This window comes from Entelurus aequoreus, linkage group LG07 (assembly GCF_033978785.1).
Source record: "Entelurus aequoreus isolate RoL-2023_Sb linkage group LG07, RoL_Eaeq_v1.1, whole genome shotgun sequence".
In the NCBI taxonomy this organism is placed as follows: Eukaryota; Metazoa; Chordata; class Actinopteri; order Syngnathiformes; family Syngnathidae; genus Entelurus; species Entelurus aequoreus.
In genome coordinates, this window is record NC_084737.1 from 78,473,324 (window position 1) to 78,494,755 (window position 21,432).

The window sequence follows — 21,432 nt, forward strand, 5'->3', positions numbered from 1 at the left end:
AATGAGTTTAAATAGTTTGTCTACATGGCCTGTGATTGACTATAATGACCAGTCCAGGCTGTACTCCTCTCATCCAGAATCAGCTGGAATAGGCTGACCCTAATAAGTCCAATTGTTATAGACCAGGGGTGTCCAAACTTTTTTCCACTATGACATGGTCTTTATTGTCATTTTTAATGTCATTTTCACCACAAACCCATTCAAGATTAGACAAACATTGTACAGGATTACAGAACAGGAACGTTGATGGGTTGCCACTCACGACGCCTCGTAAAAGGTGGGAAAAAGGGTAGACGCTGGGGGAGGATGAGTAAAAAAAAGTCAATCTCATACTGGGCTTCATTGGGGGTTCCCAATCTAGAGTGAGAGGAAAAACCCCATAGCAAAGCACATATACATATTACGACATACAACTCAAGACTTGCAATGAGAGGTGAGGGGGCAGGCATCCGGCCCTTTGAACAGCTGCCATGTCGTGTTTAGCAACAACTGTTCCATCAGGACAGACAGCTTCTCCCAAGCCCGAGATCTTGTCAATTTCATTGAGAGGCAAGTTGATCGATTGTTTAGATTTTAGAGAGCAGTCCAAAAAGAGGAAACAAGAAATTTAAACCAGACAAAACAAATAAACAAGCAGGAGAGGGAAAAGGGTGCGTCCGCCTTCGACGAGTGCCAGAGAGCATGAAGGGCCGCCCACTAAAAATTTTAAGAATTCAGGGGCCATTTTTATATTTTTCACTTTCAAAACCAATACAATATATATTACGACCATTAAGGCTCTCCTCAATTTTAGTGAATGGATGGATGGAATTTTTGTTCCAAAAAAACCCATTTTTTTTATGGCAAAAACACAAAATAACGCAATATTTTCCCCAAAACATTTTTCAAAATGGAGTATTTTATGGAGCCTCAAATATGTAAATAATTCATAACTACATTGCTTTTGATTCATTATTGTTTTTTGAACAATGACAATTGGAACTATAAGTCCCAAGGATCCAAAAGGCCCCTACTCATAAAAGTGTTAACATAAGTCATATATATATATATATATATATATATATATATATATATATATATATATATATATATATATATATATATATATATATATATATATATATATATATATATATATATATATATATTTATGTATGTATATATATATATTTATGTATGTATGTGTGGGGAAAAATCACAAGACTATTTCATCTCTACAGGCCTGTTTCATGAGGGGTTTTCCTCAATCCTCAGGAGAAAGTAAAAAAGTATATATATATATGTATATATATATATATATATATATATATATATATATATATATATATATATATATATATTTATTTATTTTTTTTTACTTTCAAGGCTTAAGTAGATTAGTGTCAATATTACAAAATGTTCTTGTTACATTTCACCTGTTTGCTCTTTTATTCCACTGTTTTTTGGGGTTTTTTGTAAAGCCATGCATCCATTTTCTACCGCTTGTCCCTCTCAGTGTTACTTTTAAAATGTACGGCAGGCTGTTAAAAAATTTGCCCCGGGCCACACTTTGGACACCAGTTGCTAGATGGAGGATAGTTTGACACGAATCTGGCTGGAGCCTATCCAACTGCATTCGGGTGGAAGGCATGTGTCGTCAACTCATAAACCGCCACCCTGAAAATATATTTGTAGCCAGTGAAGCTAAAAAACAATTTGTGAGGTATTTACATTTAAAGGTATATTTAACTTTTCTGAGAAACAGCATTTTCCAGACTGATATAAAAATGTCCCCTGTAGATGACACAGCTGCTCATAAAGTAAAAGTTGAAAGACACAAAAATGTACATGTTTTTCACTTGCTACACCCAATGTTTACATTGTCACTTTAAAGAAATCAACTTTTTACTAAAGATGACAGTTATTCAAACATAACTCCTAAACCAAACATGCAAAATGTCTTATAATGCCTGGATCCATGTATCTTTGTGAGTTTTACTAAAAACGTGCGTTTGTAAGGTTTGCAAACACAAAAATCTGCTTTTTACTCAATAAGACAGTATAATCGTCACACTCAATATGACAGTTATTTAAACAGAACTCCTAAACCAAACATGCAAAATGTCTAATAATGCCTGAAATAATGTATCTTTGTAAGTTTTACTAGGAACATGTGCTTTTGTAAGGTTTGCAAACACAAAAATTTGCTTTTTACTCAATATGACAGTATAACTGTCATACTAAATATGACAGTTATTTAAACAGAACTCCTAAACCAAACATGCAAAATGTCTAATAATGCCTGAAATAATGTATATTTGTAAGTTTTACTAGAAACATGTGCTTTTGTAAGGTTTGCAAACACAAAAATTTGTTTTTTACTCAATATGACAGTATAACTGTCATACTAAATATGACAGTTATTTAAACAGAACTCCTAAACCAAGCATGCAAAATGTCTAATAATGCCTGAAATAATGTATCTTTGTAAGTTTTACTAGAAACATGTGCTTTTGTAAGGTCTGCAAACACAAAAATGTGTTTTTTTTTTCAATATGACAGTATAACTGTCATACTAAATATGACAGTTATTTAAACAGAACTCCTAAACCAAACATGCAAAATGTCTAATAATGCCTGAAATAATGTATCTTTGTAAGTTTTACTAGGAACATGTGCTTTTGTAAGGTTTGCAAACACAAAAATTTGCTTTTTACTCAATATGACAGTATAACTGTCATACTAAATATGACAGTTATTTAAACAGAACTCCTAAACCAAACATGCAAAATGTCTAATAATGCCTGAAATAATGTATATTTGTAAGTTTTACTAGAAACATGTGCTTTTGTAAGGTTTGCAAACACAAAAATTTGCTTTTTACTCAATATGACAGTATAACTGTCATACTAAATATGACAGTTATTTAAACAGAACTCCTAAACCAAACATGCAAAATGTCTAATAATGCCTGAAATAATGTATCTTTGTAAGTTTTACTAGAAACATGTGCTTTTGTAAGGTCTGCAAACACAAAAATGTGTTTTTTTTTTCAATATGACAGTATAACTGTCATACTAAATATGACAGTTATTTAAACAGAACTCCTAAACCAAACATGCAAAATGTCTAATAATGCCTGAAATAATGTATATTTGTAAGTTTTACTAGAAACATGTGCTTTTGTAAGGTTTACAAACACAAAAATTTGTTTTTTACTCAATATGACAGTATAACTGTCATACTAAATATGACAGTTATTTAAACAGAACTCCTAAACCAAGCATGCAAAATGTCTAATAATGCCTGAAATAATGTATCTTTGTAAGTTTTACTAGAAACATGTGCTTTTGTAAGGTCTGCAAACACAAAAATGTGTTTTTTTTTTCAATATGACAGTATAACTGTCATACTAAATATGACAGTTATTTAAACAGAACTCCTAAACCAAACATGCAAAATGTCTAATAATGCCTGAAATAATGTATCTTTGTAAGTTTTACTAGGAACATGTGCTTTTGTAAGGTTTGCAAACACAAAAATTTGCTTTTTACTCAATATGACAGTATAACTGTCATACTAAATATGACAGTTATTTAAACAGAACTCCTAAACCAAACATGCAAAATGTCTAATAATGCCTGAAATAATGTATATTTGTAAGTTTTACTAGAAACATGTGCTTTTGTAAGGTTTGCAAACACAAAAATTTGCTTTTTACTCAATATGACAGTATAACTGTCATACTAAATATGACAGTTATTTAAACAGAACTCCTAAACCAAACATGCAAAATGTCTAATAATGCCTGAAATAATGTATATTTGTAAGTTTTACTAGAAACATGTGCTTTTGTAAGGTTTGCAAACACAAAAATTTGCTTTTTACTCAATATGACAGTATAACTGTCATACTAAATATGACAGTTATTTAAACAGAACTCCTAAACCAAGCATGCAAAATGTCTAATAATGCCTGAAATAATGTATCTTTGTAAGTTTTACTAGAAACATGTGCTTTTGTGAGGTCTGCAAACACAAAAATGTGTTTTTTTTCAATATGACAGTATAACTGGCATACTAAATATGACAGTTATTTAATCATAATTCCTTAACCAAACATGCAAAATGTCTAACGATGCCTGAAATAATATATATTTGTGAGTACGGTAGTGAATTTGCAATGGAAAAACATATGGCCAGAAATGGTGACAACTTCAACCGGAAGTGGGCCCCCATTGGTGGAGGTGACGCGTTCCTCCTTCTGATTGGTTGCTTCACGGGGGTCAAAGGTACACGGCGTACTATGCTGACGTCTTCTTCCACAGCATAATGGCCGCGTCGTTTGCAAGCATGCCGACAACCCGGGCTCCTTCGAGGCTTTCGTCCAAAACACGCAGCGGGACGTTAATGCGGACGAGCAGAATAGTTTTCTTCCTTTCGTTAGCCTCGTTGTTGCATTGTGCTTCGGCCGACGGTAAGACGCTGGTCCTGCTCGACAACCTCAACATCAGAGACACCCATTCAATCTTCTTCCGTAGTCTGGCAGGTACAGTACGCATCCAATATGTCTGATTACTTTTATTACATTGTTGTTTGACCACTTTATTACATTGAGGCACAGACATCAACCGCAAGCTCTTATGTCGGCACTCTTTGATGTTCGTCTTATACTCGGGCTGGCGGAAGGAGATGCTAACATTAGCCTAGCTTTGTTATGCTCGCTTGTCAAACTGTATTCCTTAGTTTTGAAGGTTTTGACAAATTGCAAGGTTTAGTTTTACAAACGTAATGTATTGCCTTGTATCTGTCTTATTTGTATTGTGCCACACAAAAAACACTTACCACGTCATACAGCTTTCAACGTCGACTTTCAGCAAGAGCCAATCAGACTAGGGCTGGGCGATATGGCCTTTTATTAATATCTCGATATTTTTAGGCCATGTCACGATATATATCGATATTTTGCCTTAGCCTTGAATGAACACTTGATGCATATAATCACAGCAGTATGATGATTATATTCACCAAGGTAATCAAAAAGGTCAACCAACGAACGAGATTTCTCTATAGAATCTCCTCTCTGGTCAACAAAAGCACCATGAAGATTCTAGCGGGAACTCTCATTCAACCATTTTTCGATTACGCATGCACCTCCTGGTACCCTAGCACCTCTAAAACCCTCAAATCTAGACTCCAAACATCCCAGAACAAGCTAGTCAGGTTACTTCTAGACCTCCACCCCAGATCACACCTCACTCCTACCCACTTCTCTAAAGTGGGCTGGCTCAGGGTGGAGGACAGAGTAAAACAACTTGCACTGAGCCTAGTCTATAAAATCCGCTACACCTCCCTGATACCGAAGTACATGTCAAACTACTTCCATAACGTAAATGACCGCCATAACCACAACACCGGGGGGAGCTCCACTAACCACGTTAAACCCAGATTCCGATCTAACAAAGGTCTTAACTCATTCTCCTTCTATGCCACATCAATATGGAATGCACTCCCAACAGGTGTAAAAGAAAGTGCATCTATCCTCCTTCAAAACCACACTAAAAGAACACCTCCAGGCTACTGCAACCCTAAACTAACACCCTCCCCCTTCCACATCCCACCTCCCCGGATTGTAAATAATCAAATATAAATAATCACATGTATATACTTGTTCTTATGCTTTCTGATCTCTCTATGTCCACTATTTGCAGTACAAATCCTACCAAGTCAGACCTACACTGTTTCAATGTCCATTTCTCTGATGATGCAATTGTTGATGACCGAAGTGCTGATACCAACCAAACCTAACCTAACCTATTCTTCGATTTTCACCCTAACAACAATAATAAGGGCGTGCCGTGATGGCACAGCATTTAACGCCCTCTACAACCTGTACAAACAGCGTGCCAGCCCAGCCACGTGTTGTATGCGGCTTCTGTTTGCACACGTAAGTGACAGCAAGGCATACTTGGTCAACAGCCATACAGGTCTCACTGACGGTGGACGTATAAAACAACTTTAACACTGTTACAAATATGCGCCACACTGTAAACCCACACCAAACAAGAATGACAAACACATTTCGGGAGAACATCTGCACCGTAACACAACATAAACAACAGAACAAATACCCAGAATCCCATGCAGTCCTAACTCTTCCGGGCTACATTATACACCCCCGCTACCACCAAACCCCGCCCACCTCAACCGACGAACAGAGGGGAGGGGGGGGGGGTTGATGTGTGGGGGGGGCGGGGTTTGGTGGTAGCAGGGGTGTATATTGTAGCCCGGAAGAGTTAGGGCTGCATGGGATTCTGGGTATTTGTTCTGTTGTTTATGTTGTGTTACGGTGCAGATGTTCTCCCGAAATGTGTTTGTCATTCTTGTTTGGTGTGGGTTCACAGTGTGGCGCATATTTGTAACAGTGTTAAAGTGGTTTAATACGGCCACCGTCAGTGTGACCTGTATGGCTGTTGACCAAGTATGCCTTGCTGTCACTTACGTGTGCAAGCAGAAGCTGCATACAACACGTGGCTGGGCTGGCACGCTGTTTGTACAGGTTGTAGAGGGCGTTAAATGCTGTGCCATCACGGCACGCCCTTATTATTTTTGTTAGGGTGAAAATCTGAGAATTTTTGCCCTGGGAGAGGCACTGAAATCCGGAAGACTCCCGGGAAAATCGGGAGGGTCGGCAAGTATGCAGCTGAGCCGCATCAGAGTGGTCAGAGAGCCGCATGTGGCTCCGGAGCCGCGGGTTGCCGACCCCTGCCTTAGACGAATTTACATCGATCCGTGCTTGGCAGGTCTGAAAGATAGTTATCGATCCGACATTGTTTTAAAAGGAGGTGGATCAATTTGATCCGTTCTAGGAAAAGGAAAACATTGGATTTAAGAATGGCAGATTTATATCAAGTTTGACACTTTTAATGGTAAGGACGTGAAACGTTCTTCAAGTCTGTCTTCCCGTCTATGACGTCATCGCCATCAGTCGGCAAAACAAGAATGGCGGATAGCGGTGGAGGAGAAATATTACAACAAATGAAAACCCGACAAGACAATAACATTAATTACAACACAACAACTTTCAGCTACAGCACGCTTGCAAAAGCGAAGTTTACAAACGCCACAACACAATAATATAAAGCCGCAACACAACTTTAAGCTACAAAGGATGTGAGAGATACGACGGAAGTGACCGCGGAGCAAGTTACAGCGACAAACTTCCTGAACATAGTATATTAGTATTATTTACAAAGTAACCACATTTATTTATGACTGAAAACGTGGTCACCCTTCACTTACATTTCCAACTTAGTTCATTACACCGTTTTCAACTTACCATCTCAGGAAGTCAGTAAGTTGTTGAAACTTGACCACTGTCACATAAGTTCCATCTTTGTATTGTTGTGTTTTGGCTTATAGCTGTTGTTATTGTGTTGTGGTGTTTGCATTTGTTGTGACTTTTCTCTGCCATCGTAGCTGTTTTTTAAAATGAGAGTACTAGCACGTCAAACTAAAGAGCTACTGATGGGTTTTTTTAGGGCTACAACCGATACCAATTGGAATTAGTAGTTAAGGAGGACGATAACCATCATTTGGAGATTATATTAATTTGCAGTAAAATTTTGCAAAACATGAATAGTGTATGTCAGCAAACAGCTGGACAAGGCTTTGTTTTTGTTTTGTTACCCTTTTTTTTAGGAAACGTCAAACCAGTTTTGTGCGGTGCTAATGTTGTAATTGAATTTCACATACACCTTCTATTACGTGTGTCTATCATTTGTATTTCAAAATATAGGAAATATCCAGAAAATTGGTAAAGATAGCAGATTTTTCTACATCACAATCACTTGCTAGCTAATCAGTTTTGTAGCAGTATATGGATTTCATACCTTGTAAGGAACCCTGAAATATTGGTTTGTTGGTTGGTTGGTAGGTGAAAGTATATTTCCACCATGTATACAGTTTCAATATGATACATCACATATTTTTATTTCTCTTTGCCCACGTCCGAGAAAAAAGCAGGAAGAAGCAACACATATTTAATCTTACTTTTTTCCCCCCTCCATAGCAATTATTAACACATACTTTCACTTTCTGTTCTCAATTTGTGAGACATTTTTTAAGATGGTTGATATTTTTTCCCCTCAATCTTACAGAAACAAACGGTTGCCTGCTCTTCTTTACGTATCATAAGACAGTGTTTCCCACACATTCATTTATTTGTGGCGGCCCGCCACGAAAGAATTACGTCCGCCACAAATAAAAAAAAAAAAAAAATATATATATATATATGTATATTTTTTTTGTCCTGTCCAGCTTCTCAGACAAATCATATACCGTAATTTCCGGACTATAAGCCGCTACTTTTTCCCCTCGTTCTGGTCCCTGCGGCTTATACAAGGGTGCGGCTTATTTACGGCCTGTTCTTCTCCGACACCGACGAAGAGGATTTCGGTGGTTTTAGTACGCAGGAGGAAGACGATGACACAATGATTAAAGACTGACTTTTCATGTACCGGTAGGCTGGTTATTTTGATAACGTACAGGCGAGCACTTTGTATTACTTTGCACCGTTGTATTATTTGTACTCTGCACGAATGCTGTTCGCCATGTCAAAGATGTGAAAGTTTGATTGAATGATTGAAAGATTTATAGTTAATAAATGGGACGCTTTGCGTTCCCAAACAGTCATCTCTGTCCCGACAATCCCCTCCGTGGTAGCAGGAACCCCTATATACTACGCTAATTACACATCAAAACCCTGCGGCTTATAGTCGGGTGCGGCTTATATATGGAGCAATCTGTATTGTCCCCTAAATTTAGCTGGTGTGGCTTATAGTCAGGTGCGGCTTATAGTCCGGAAATTACGGTAGTTGATGCAGATGCCCATATCGGCTGTTCAGATTTACTTTACAAAAGAGAAGTGTAGGATACTTCTCTTGTTGCCTTATTTGTATTTGACCACTACTGTTTTCTGTTTATTTGTTACTGACTGTAGCAGGACACCTCTGCCTCTGTTTCACTTTATGTTGCTGGTAAATAATATGGTTGTAGTAGTAGGCTAAAATTAAATTATTTAGTATGCACTAATTAAAGGGGCAGAGCTTTAAGAGACATTTTAGCTTCTATATTTTATAAGATATATTTTTTGTAAGAACCACAATTAATAAATATATTTCAGTGAATAACTTATTGTTCAAATCTGTATATAAATATGTACATAAAGTGTTGTAATTATATTGTAAAATGGATGGATGGATGGACGTTTAAAACAAAACTGTTATTATTAATTAGTAAGTATACATTTTTTGAGCCTTTTTTAGAGAAAATCATATCATTGTAGTAAATTATGCAAATTACTCGATGTCATGGTGACCACGCCCATAGCCATGCCCATAGCCACGCCCCCACCGCCACAGGTATCTTGGCAGTTTATGGGAAACACTGTAAGAGATATATTTTTTAATACAAAATACTGGTATCATATGTGTATACATTGTATCTTCTGATGTTTTTCTGTCGTATATATTTTTTATGTACCGGTACTTAAAAATTAGCCGATGCCGATAAAAGGCCAATATCGAATTACATCAAAATGCCTAATATTGGTGCCGATAATCGGTTGATCCCTAGTTAAAACCATTGTTAAAACCCAAAGAGATTTGTTTGCACTTAATTTTTTTTATCAATTCATTTTGTATTTGTTTCATTTTTATGTCAAAAACAGTAAATATCTCAGCAGGTTAATAAGCTAATTCAACCTAAACTTAATGTTGGTTGCACTTTTTTATAGTAACATTGTTTTATTTTATGTTGAATAAAAATGAAGTAGCAGGTAAGTCTACTGTTAAAATGTTGGTTACTGTACTTTTATTGAACATTTCTTGAATATGGCAGCACGGTGGAAGAGGGGTTAGTGCTATTGCCTCACAATAAGAAGGTCCTGGGTTCTTTCTGTGTGGAGTTTGCATGATCACCCCGTGAATGTGTGGGTTCCCTCCGGGTACTCCGGCTTCCTCCCACCTCCAAAGACATGCACCTGGGGATAGGTTGATTGGCAACACTAAATTGGCCCTAGTGTGTGAATGTGAGTGTGAATGTTGTCTGTCTATCTGTGTTGGCCCTGCCATGAGGTGGCGACTTGTCCAGGTTGTACCCCGCCTTCCGCCGGAATGCAGCTGGGTTAGGCTCCAGCCACCCCCTGCGACCCAGAGAGGGACAAGCGGTAGAAAATGGAAAATAAGAGCAGAAAATGTTTCCTCTTGTTATTTCAACTTAAAGTGTTGGTTCCACTTTATTTAAAAATATGTAAATGAATTGGTCATTAAATGTTTTTTACTTGTTCGTTTGTATTGATAATTCATTCATACCTAATTCCCTTACAAGAAACAACAAGAATACAGGAAACTTCACCTGTAGTTTCCAGTAGCCAGTATTTATTTAATAGTTGGACTGGTTATTTTTTTTGGCTAAAAAGTTACTGAATCGATTTCAACTCACTGTATCCTTTCGGATTGTATCGTTGTAGAAAAATATTGTCCCTGAATTGTATCGGCAACCACAAATTCTGAATTGAATCGTTGTCAAAACTAATTGTTACACTCCTATACCGTGTTTTTGACAATTAATTTGATTTGATTTGATATGGTTGTTAACCTGTCTTTGCTTTTCAGATCGTGGCTTTGATCTTGTATTCAAGACAGCTGACGACCCTTCACTGTCGCTCATCAAATATGGACAATTCCCCTTCGACCACTTGGTCATCTTTGCCCCATCAGTTGAGGGTACATTTAGCATTTGTCCCTCTAAATCGACTGATTGTTTACTATTGAAACAGATCATTTATTAGTGCTGATTTGCAGACTTTGGAGGCAGTATAAACGTGGAGACAATAACAGCCTTCATTGATGGCGGAGGAAACGTCTTGGTTGCTGCCAGTTCTGAGATTGGTCAGTTCACCTCCACTTATTTGATTTGTTCTAAAAGGCCGTGAATGAATAATCGCCCATCCTCCTCAGGTGACCCTCTGAGGGAGCTGGGAAGCGAGTGTGGCATCGAGTTCGATGAGGAAAAGACCGCCGTCATCGACCACCACAACTACGATATGTCTGATCCTGGAGAGGTAAGCGGCACAAAGCTGTGAATCAGGCTGCGTCAATCCAGTCTTACTGTCATTTTACATCGTTATTTACCCATATTGTCTCATTTTTGTCTCCAGCACACCTTGATTGTTGCTGACCCAGAGAACATGCTGAAAGCTCCCACTATTGTTGGCGAACCCACAAATAAACCAGTTTTGTTTAAGGGCGTTGCGTAAGTAAGAAAGGTCATAATTGGCTTTTTTTTTTCTGGCAAGAGACCTAATTCAAGTACCGTATTACTCATTTTTTTGGGGGGGTGATTGTGAAAATTCATTAGCAATTACACTTTCTAGTATACAAATTCAGATGAAAAATATAGGCACCAAACTACAATACATCCAAACAAAGCTGTGAGTCAGACGACATTAAACAGGAAACATTCTGTATAAATGATAGCACAAATTCATGTTTTGTGTAATAAATGTGTAATGTTCTTCAAAAGTAACACATTACTGCAATATTTTGCTTATTTTTCCCTAATCTTACCCATTAAGTCTCTGGTGAAAGTAAATGTGTAATCCATTACAATTCAGAGTGTCTCTTGTAATTGAACTAATAACAATGAATATGTAGTAATATCATCGATTGGTCTCCCAGCATGGTGGCTGACCCTGACAACCCTCTGGTTCTGGACATTCTTACCGGCTCGTCAACAGCCTACTCCTTCTTCCCCGACAGACCCATTTCTCAGGTAACTACACTCAATGTGCAATACAATGTAATATTTTGTGTACGTGTCCGTATTAATGCCCTCCATGAAGTGCTTCCTTTCCTTTATGCAGGCAGTATACTGCACTTACTGTTAAACAGTGACTAAATGAAATATTTATATTTTGACATTTAGAAAATATACTTTGTGTTGTTTCATATAATGGATGTTTTGTGTGTTTCTCCTTAGTACCCCCATGCTGTTGGCAAAAATACCCTGCTGATTGCCGGCCTTCAGGCAAGAAACAACGCCAGAGTGGTTTTCAGTGGCTCATTGGACTTCTTTAGTGATGCCTTCTTCAACTCCGCAGTGCAGAAAGCCACACCTGGATCTGAAAGGTCAGCCCTGGCTCATCCTATTATTTGTTATTTGTGGTATCACAACTTTACATTGTACTCCTTGCACACCGATCGCTTAATTGAAATAAAAAAAGGCTAACTAAGGGTTTGGATCTTTGAATGAAGGTTACTATAAGCAAAGTGCAACCTTGTGCAGCCAGTAATTTAATGGCAGCTATACAAAACATTTACTGTGGTACTGTAGTCTGGTTGTAGTATTTTTTGAAAGTCATACCAAATGGCTGAACTGGGCCTGGGCCCAATATATTGTGCCGACAAACAATATTCTTGTCATCAATATTTTTACGCCAAATTCAGCACTAATGTAATTCTAATATAATAATAATGGTAGTATTGCAAGTAACCCTTTAAAACGCAATCAATTTGAACTCGGTATAGCTCGGTTGGTAGAGTGGCCGTGCCAGCAACTTGAGGGTTCCAGGTTCGATCCCCGCTTCTGCCATCCTAGTCACTGCCGTTGTGTCCTTGGGCAAGACACTTTACCCACCTGCTCCCAGTGCCACCCACACTGGTTTAAAAATGTAACTTACCGTATTTTTCGGACTATAAGTCGCACCGGAGTATAAGTCGCACCGGCCGAAAATGCATAAAAAAGAAGAAAAAAAACATATATAAATCGCACTGGATTATAAGTCGCATTTTTTGGGGACATTTATTTGATAAAACCCAACACCAAGAATAGACTTTTGAAAGGCAATTTAAAATAAAGAATAGTGAAGAACAGGCTGAATAAGTGTACGTTATACGACGCATAAATAACCAACTCAGAACATGCCTGGTATGTTAACGTAACATATTATGGTAAGAGTCATTCAAATAACTATAACATATAGAACATGCTATACGTTTACCAAACAATCTGTCACTCCTAATCGCTAAATTCGATGCAATCTTATACGTCTAGTCTCTTACGTGAATGAGCTAAATAATATTATTTGATATTTTACGGTAATGTGTTAATAATTTCACACATAAGTCGCTCCTGAGTATAAGTCGCACCCCTGGCCAAACTATGAAAAAAAACTGCGACTTATAGTCCGAAAAATACGGTAGATAATGGGTTTCACTATGTAAAGCGCTTTGAGTCACTAGAGAAAAGCGCTATATAAATATACTTCACTATACTTCACTTACTCTCATTAGATTCATTTTTCACCATTGTAGTTGCAAGGTAAAAACTTTAAACTAGCAAAAATAAAATGGACTGTCTGTTACCAAAAATTGCACTTAAATAAATATTAATCTTGAGCAATTGACAGTTGTTTTTTTTTTTTTTTGGCTATCACTCTCTAACAAATCTGAGCGTGTGTGCTGTCGCGCCTATGCCCACAGAGACAAAGATTGTGGATGACTCACAAGAGGATTCACTCCGGCCATTTAATTCTGCTATGGAGTAAACATGTTCAGGTGCTGAGAGAGTAGGGATGATGTTTGATAAGAAATTATCGAGTTCGAGCCTATTATCGAATCTTCTTATCGAATCTTCTTATCGAACCAATTCCTTATCGATTCTCTTATCGAGTCCAGATAGGTTGTTGTATATGGAAAAAAACACACAATATTTGGTTTAACAAAAGCTCTCTTTTATTACCGGTATATAAGAAAAAAATAAAATCTAATAAATAAATAAATATTGATTGTTACCCCCCTAAAAAAATAAAATAAAATAAATAAATATTGACTGTTGTTACCCAAAGTATATTAAGTGGGATTTTTCAGAAAAACAAATATATACAGTAACACAAAAACAACCTGTCTCTGTGATCACTATAGGTGTATAAATAATAATATAGTGTTAAATAAAATCAGTCCCTTGGGCACAAAACTGAAAATAATACAGCTCTCCAAAAAGTGCACTTCTGCTGCTATTTGACATAACTGTTTGTTATGATGCTTTGACATTTTTGCACTTTATTTCTTTATTGAAAGAAAATTCTATGAAGAGAAAAGTTGTTTGCAAATGTGGTTACAATCCTAAAAAATGAAAAGTTAAAGCTAAAAAAGAAATACACTTTGAGTTAAAATGTTTCTTTATAGGGGGAAAGATGTGATGTTATGAGCTAGGGAAAATAACTACTACACTACCCAGCATGCAACGGGAGTGACGAGCATGCGCGGTAGCCACGAAAAGTGTTGTTGCATGTCGTCACCCGGCAGCTAAGAATGAGGTTATGAGCGCGCTGTGAAAGTAAACGTCAAGAACTCAGCCAACACGCCTCGTCTGCATTATTTATAATTAGACAGACAACACATATACAGTGTGATTTTTTTTTTTTTTGTTTACAAGGAAAGAAAAACAAAAGTTCAAAAAGGGAGATATGTTGTATATATATGTATGTGCTGCGGTTGCTTTAAGAACGTTGCGACAGCTTCCGTAAAGGAGGTGCGTTGCTAGCCTGGTTGCTATGTTTCTGGTTGGTTGTAAAAGTGTATGTCATGTGTTTGTACCCTGCTCAAATCTTTCAGTAAAGTTATTCATTGGATTATACCTTTTTGTTTTGAACTTTTACACCTTGGAGCGATTTTTCCGGTCCATTGTTTTCCTGCTTTCGCTATCTGCGCCTAATGACTGAGCTACGTGACGTCATTTCTTGTGATGTCACACGGAACATTTCTGGTCGGGACTGGATTCCAGGGATTCGAATAAAGAACCAACTCTTTTTCTTTACTATAGTGGTCTCGATAACGGGTACCGGTTCTCAAAAAGGGATTCGAGTCCGAGGACTCGGTTCTTTTCTTATCGAACAACCGGGAAAACCGGTTTCGAGTATCATCCCTAATGAGAGAGCGATGCTCAGTGAACCCTCTTGCACCTTGCTTTAAAGCAAAGAAAACACAAACATGGCAATTTATGGATGCCGGAAAAATTATCAAGTTCAGTTAATTGATTTATTGACGGCCCGGGTCTAGGCTGAACAACATCTCAGTATAAGTGATGTTATATGCGCACATTGTTGTGATGTATTTTTAGATATTTTGTTGTATTGTATGTGGATCACTAAATCTGCCATTGATCAATGCAGTGAAATCACACACACGTGAACATTTACCGCCAGTTATCACATACTATATGAACCTAATCATATTAGGTGGCCTCCAACTGTCCAAACTAGATCAAGCATTCAAACGAGTGCATTTCCTTGTTTCTTGTAGATATGAGCAGACCGGCAATAAGGAGCTGGCCGAGGCTCTCTCCCGCTGGGTGTTCAAAGAGGCCGGTGTCCTCAGGGTGGGTGCTGTTACCCATCATCCCGTGGGCGAGACCACTCCCCCTGCAGCTTACACCGTCACCGATCTTGTGGTGAGTCAATTGACTAAGATGTTAAAAAAAAAAGCTGAACTGGGTTAATGTCAACTATACTGGCCTCGCAGGAGTACAGTGTTGTCATTGAGATGCTCTTTGAGGGCCGTTGGGTTCCTTTCAATGGTGACGACATTCAGCTGGAGTTTGTGAGGATTGACCCCTTCGTCAGGACTTACCTCAAGAAAAACGGTACAGTTAGTTTAAGCAGCATTGTATTGCTTAGATTTTAAAAAGGTATCATCATTAGGATTTGAAATTGAATGCACTTTATTTGTTGTACTTCCTCACAAGGTGGGAAATATAGCGTCCAGTTCAAGCTGCCCGACGTGTACGGAGTCTTCCAGTTCAAGGTGGACTACAACCGGCTGGGATATACACACCTGTACTCATCCACTCAGGTCAGACAGTCAGACAAACACTCATGTGTGCATGCAACCTTCATTAACATGAAGACAGTATAATGAATTTACATGATACATCTCTTTAATGAATGCTTAGGCTAACATTAGCTTGTTGCTCTGCCTTAACTGTATACTGCAGGATTACACTCCATAGTCTCCACTTTTGCTGCAGTGGTCCATAGGGATGAGTACCCAGTTAGGTTCTTTTATAAGCACCAACCGAATTATGTCGGTACTACCCGGTATCGATTCACGTATAATCAAACGGTGCGAGTGACATCATGTCTAGTGGCAGACTGGGATGGCATATGGACTCAGTCGGACTGCCTCTATGTAATGTTGCAATTTTCCGTACAGTAAGGCCCCGATTTCTAAAATGAGTTAGCTCAATGCTATTTTATTCATATATAAAAAAAAATCATAATTAGCACAGATACAAATGTGGCAGAGACAAGGTGCTTTTTTTACACCAAAAGAAAAACATCTTATTACGGAAGAAAATCCCCAATTTAAGTTTTAGTTTCTTAACCAGTTTATCAATAAAAGGTTTATAAGTGAGAGAGTCATCAATTAAAACACCAAGGTATTTATATTCATGCACCACATCTATGATATTCCCTTTAAGAGTGGACACTACCGGGGGAGTTTGAGGCACCTTCCTATGTTTGGAGAACAGCATAAGTTGTGTCGTGTCACCATTGAGAACCAGTTTTAAGTAAATAAGTGACTCCTGCACAGCAACAAAAGCTTTCTGCAGGGAATTAACAGTCCGTTCTAGAGATGATCCAGCGCAATCAATAATTGTATCGTCAGCATAAAAGTGCATATTGGCATCAGATATTAAATGCTCATTTACATTGGATTTGCTATAGACATGCTACTTTAGCGATTTTACATTGCAATTTCAACACATCCAAATATGGTAATGAAAACTTCAACTAAGATTCACGTTACAAACAGCTGGTGTGTGATAAGTACAATACAAGCACTTTTTAGGGTGCAACAAAAGACTACCGTAGATTCAAATTGATGGCAAAAGCAACTTCCTGAATAGGCAGCACACTGTAGTCTATACACTACTGCCATTAACGTCTTGGATTTGCATGCAAAGTCTACCATATAATACTTGCAAATGAGACTCAGAAGTGTACAAAATGAAAATATAACCAGTGGACAGCACAGTTACCATTATCTTAAATAATCTATTTTATTTTTAGTATAACACAAGTATGAAAAATGGTAACGTTGAGTACCAGTATCAATTCCCAAGTACCGGGAATAGGTACCATATCGATTTAAATGTGAAATGTACCCATCCTTATTGGTCAAATTTTTTTCTGCACTCAATCTCCTCTTGAATAAAATGTGTCCTTACCTTAAAGGCCTACTGAAATTATTTTTTTTTATTTAAACAGGGATAGCAGATCTATTCTATGTGTCATACTTGATCATTTCGCGATATTGCCATATTTTTGCTGAAAGGATTTAGTATAGAACGACGATAGAGATCGCAACTTTTGGTATCTGATTAAAAAAAGGCTTGCCCCTACTGGAAGTAGCGTGACGTAGTCAATTGAACATATACGCAAAGTTCCCTATTGTTTACAATGATGGCCGCATGAAGTGAGAGAGATTCGGACCGAGAAAGCGACAATTTCCCCATTAATTTGAGCGAGGATGAAAGATTTTTAAATGAGGAAAGTGCAAGTGAAGGACTAGTGGGGAGTTGAAGCTATTCAGATAGGGAAGATGCTCTGAGAGCCGGGGGGTGACCTGGTATTCAGCTGGAAATGACTACAACAGTAAATAAACACAAGACATATATATTCTATTAGCCACAACACAACCAGGCTTATATTTAATATGCCACAAATTAATCCCGCATAAAAACACCTGCGTGTTTGTTATGCTAGCTCCTAGCTACTAGCTCGAGCTAGTTATAGCTCGAGCGGGTAATATGGACGGGATCCCGTATATATAACCCGCCAATACAATTCAAACACCTGCACAACACACACACTCACTCAGCCCAAACGACCGTTCACCTAACCCAAGGTTCATAAAGCCTATATATTTAATCAAAGTTACGTACATGACACGCACGTACTGGCAAGCAATCAAATGTTTGGAAGCGCGCGGGTGGGACCTGATATTCAGCTGGGAATGACTACAACAGTAAATAAACACAAGACATATATATACTCTATTAGCCACAACACAACCAGGCTTATATTTAATATGCCACAAATTAATCCCGCATAAAAACACCTAGGTGTTTGTTATGCTAGCTCCTAGCTACTAGCTACTAGCTCGAGCTAGTTATAGCAAGCGATCAAATGTTTGGAAGCGCAGCTGTGTACTCACGTTATCGCAACTGTGTATCCAAATCAAAGTCCTCCTGGTTAGAGTCTCTGTTGTCCGAGTTCTTCCATCTTGACTGCATCTTTCGGGAATGTAAACAAAGAAGCGCCGGCTGTGTACGTGTTGTTGCTGACTTCCCTCGCAAAATAGACACTTCGCACCGACAACTTTCTTCTTTGCTTGCTCAGCTTCTTTCTCCATAATGCAATGAACAAATTGCAACAGATTCACCAACACAGATGTCCAGAATACTGTGGAATAATGAGATGAAAACAGAGCTATTTCGTATTGACTTCAATGGTGTCCGAATACTTCCGTTTCAATGATTGACGTCACGCGCATACGTCAACCCTCAGAGGCGTTTCGAACCGGAAGTTTAGCGGGAAACTTAAAATGTCACTTTATAAGTTAACCCGGCCGTATTGGCATGTGTTGCAATGTTAAGATTTCATCATTGATATATAAACTATCAGACTGCGTGGTCGGTAGTAGTGGCTTTCAGTAGGCCTTTAAAGGCCTACTGAAAGCCACTACTACCGACCACGCAGTCTGATAGTTTATATATCAATGATGAAATCTTAACATTATAACACATGCCAATACGGCCGGGTTAACTTATAAAGTGACATTTTAAATTTGCCGCTAAACTTCCGGTTCGAAACGCCTCTGAGGATGACGTATGCGCGTGACGTAGCCCGGCGAACACGGGTATGCCTTCCACATTGAAGTCGATACGAAAAAGCTCTGTTTTCATTTCATAATTCCACAGTATTCTGGACATCTGTGTTCGTGAATCTGTTTCAATCATGTTCATTGCATTATGGAGAAGGAAGCCAAGCAAGCAAAGAAGAAAGTTGTCGGTGCGAAATGGACGTATTTTTCGAACGTAGTCAGCAACAACAGTACACAGCCGGCGCTTCTTTGTTTACATTCCCGAAAGATGCAGTCAAGATGGAAGAACTCGGATAACAGAGACTCTAACCAGGAGGACTTTTGATTTGGATACACAGACGCCTGTAGAGAACTGGGACAACACAGACTCTTACCAGGATTACTTTGATTTGGATGACAAAGACGCAGACGTGCTACTGTGAGTATGCAGCTTTGGCTTTTTTTTGCGTATGTACGTAACTTTTTTAAAATATATAAGCTTTATGAACCTTGGGTTAGGTGAACGGTCTTTTGGGCTGAGTGATTGTGTGTGTTGATCATGTGTTTGAATTGTATTGGCGTGTTCTATGGAGCTAGGAGCTAGCAGAGGAGCTAGCATAACACATACCGTACCTACGTGCGCGTCACGTACGTAACTTTTTAAAAATATATAAGCTTTATGAACCTTGGGTTAGGTGAACGGTCTTTTGGGCTGAGTGATTGTGTGTGTTGATCAGGTGTTTGAATTGTATTGGCGTGTTCTATGGAGCTAGGAGCTAGCAGAGGAGCTAGGAGCTAGCATAACAAACACGCAGGTGTTATAATGCAGGATTAATTTGTGGCATATTAAATATAAGCCTGGTTGTGTTGTGGCTAATAGAGTATATATATGTCTTGTGTTTATTTACTGTTGTAGTCATTCCCAGCTGAATATCAGGTACCGTGAGTATGCAGCCTTGGCTGCTAAACATTCGATAACTTGACCGTATGTGCGCGTCACGTACGTAACTTTTTAAAAATATATAAGCTTTATGAACCTTGGGTTAGGTAAACGGTCTTTTGGGCTGAGTGATGGTGTGTGTTGATCAGGTGTTTGAATTGTATTGGCGTGTTCTATGGAGCTAGGAGCTAGCAGAGGAGCTAGGAGCTAGCATAACAAACACGCAGGTGTTTTTATGCAGGATTAATTTGTGGCATATTAAATATAAGCCTGGTTGTGTTGTGGCTAATAGAGTATATATATGTCTTGTGTTTATTTACTGTTGTAGTCATTCCCAGCTGAATATCAGGTCACCCCCGGCTCTCACAGCATCTTCCCTATCTGAATAGCTTCAACTCCCCACTAGTCCTTCACTTGCACTTTACTCATCCACAAATCTTTCATCCTCGCTCAAATTAATGGGGAAATTGTCGCTTTCTCGGTCCGAATCTCTCTCACTTCATGCGGCCATCATTGTAAACAATAGGGAACTTTGCGTATATGTTCAACTGACTACGTCACGCTACTTCCGGTAGGGGCAAGCCTTTTTTTTATCAGATACCAAAAGTTGCAATCTTTATCGTCGTTGTTCTATACTAAATCCTTTCAGCAAAAATATGGCAATATCGCGAAATGATCAAGTATGACACATAGAATAGATCTGCTATCCCCGTTTAAATAAAAAAAATTCATTTCAGTAGGCCTTTAAAGTAAATACAGGAGCCTAAGGCTTTTGTTTTCCAGTTTTGTTTTGGTTTAATTGACGTAAAAAAAGGACACTGCATGCGTCATCGTGTGTCTTACCTATCTTTTTTCTATGCAGTGTTTGTAGGCTGTGCAGTATCCCAAAGTCTTGATGTACTACTATTGTTTGTGTACCACAGGTGTCCGTGCGGCCCCTGCAGCACACTCAATATGAGCGCTTCATCCCTTCCGCGTTCCCGTACTATGCCAGCGTCTTCTCCATGATGTCGGGACTGTTCGTCTTCAGCATTGTATTCCTGCACATGAAAGAGAAGGAAAAGTTTGACTAGATGGCAGGGAGTACAAAAACCCCAGTGAACTTCTGAAAGCAACTTGGAAATTGAGTTTGGGGGCAATGCAGTTTGTTTTGGGCTGGGAGGACTCAAGTAACTGGGTCTTGACACTAAAATACTGTGCTGATGTTTTTCCTTTTCATTTTATTTGAACACAAAATGTCCATGTTTGTACTTGGTTGGTAAACCATTTTAAAAAATGATCTGAAGCGAGCGCAGGAATGTCATTCACACATAATGATTGGCCCTTATTTCACTATTATGGTGGTCGCCACATGCACTGAACAAAATTATGCCAACTGATAATTTACCTGCAGTCTCTTTTTGTTTTTTTAACAATAAACTATTGACATTCCAACTGTCAAGTGACATTATTTCTGACCAGGAGGCATTTTAATTGTACTTTAATGTGACTATTTTAGTGTTTCTATTACATAAACTATACTGCCTACCATGAATTGATTAACATGGACCCCGACTTAAACAAGTTGAAAAACTTATTTGGGTGT

General features: G+C 38.3%; 1 protein-coding gene across 1 annotated transcript; it reads left to right on the forward strand.

The window, feature by feature from the left end:
- Positions 1 to 4,265: 4,265 nt before the first annotated feature.
- Positions 4,266 to 21,288, forward strand: ddost (dolichyl-diphosphooligosaccharide--protein glycosyltransferase subunit (non-catalytic)). Its single transcript, XM_062052246.1, has 11 exons — positions 4,266 to 4,527; positions 10,655 to 10,765; positions 10,844 to 10,930; positions 11,000 to 11,103; positions 11,200 to 11,294; positions 11,720 to 11,813; positions 12,021 to 12,169; positions 15,344 to 15,491; positions 15,563 to 15,683; positions 15,786 to 15,892; positions 20,771 to 21,288. Exons 1-11 carry the CDS (start codon positions 4,311 to 4,313, stop codon positions 20,918 to 20,920), a joined length of 1,383 nt encoding a protein of 460 aa, XP_061908230.1. The 5' UTR covers positions 4,266 to 4,310; the 3' UTR covers positions 20,921 to 21,288.
- Positions 21,289 to 21,432: the final 144 nt, after the last annotated feature.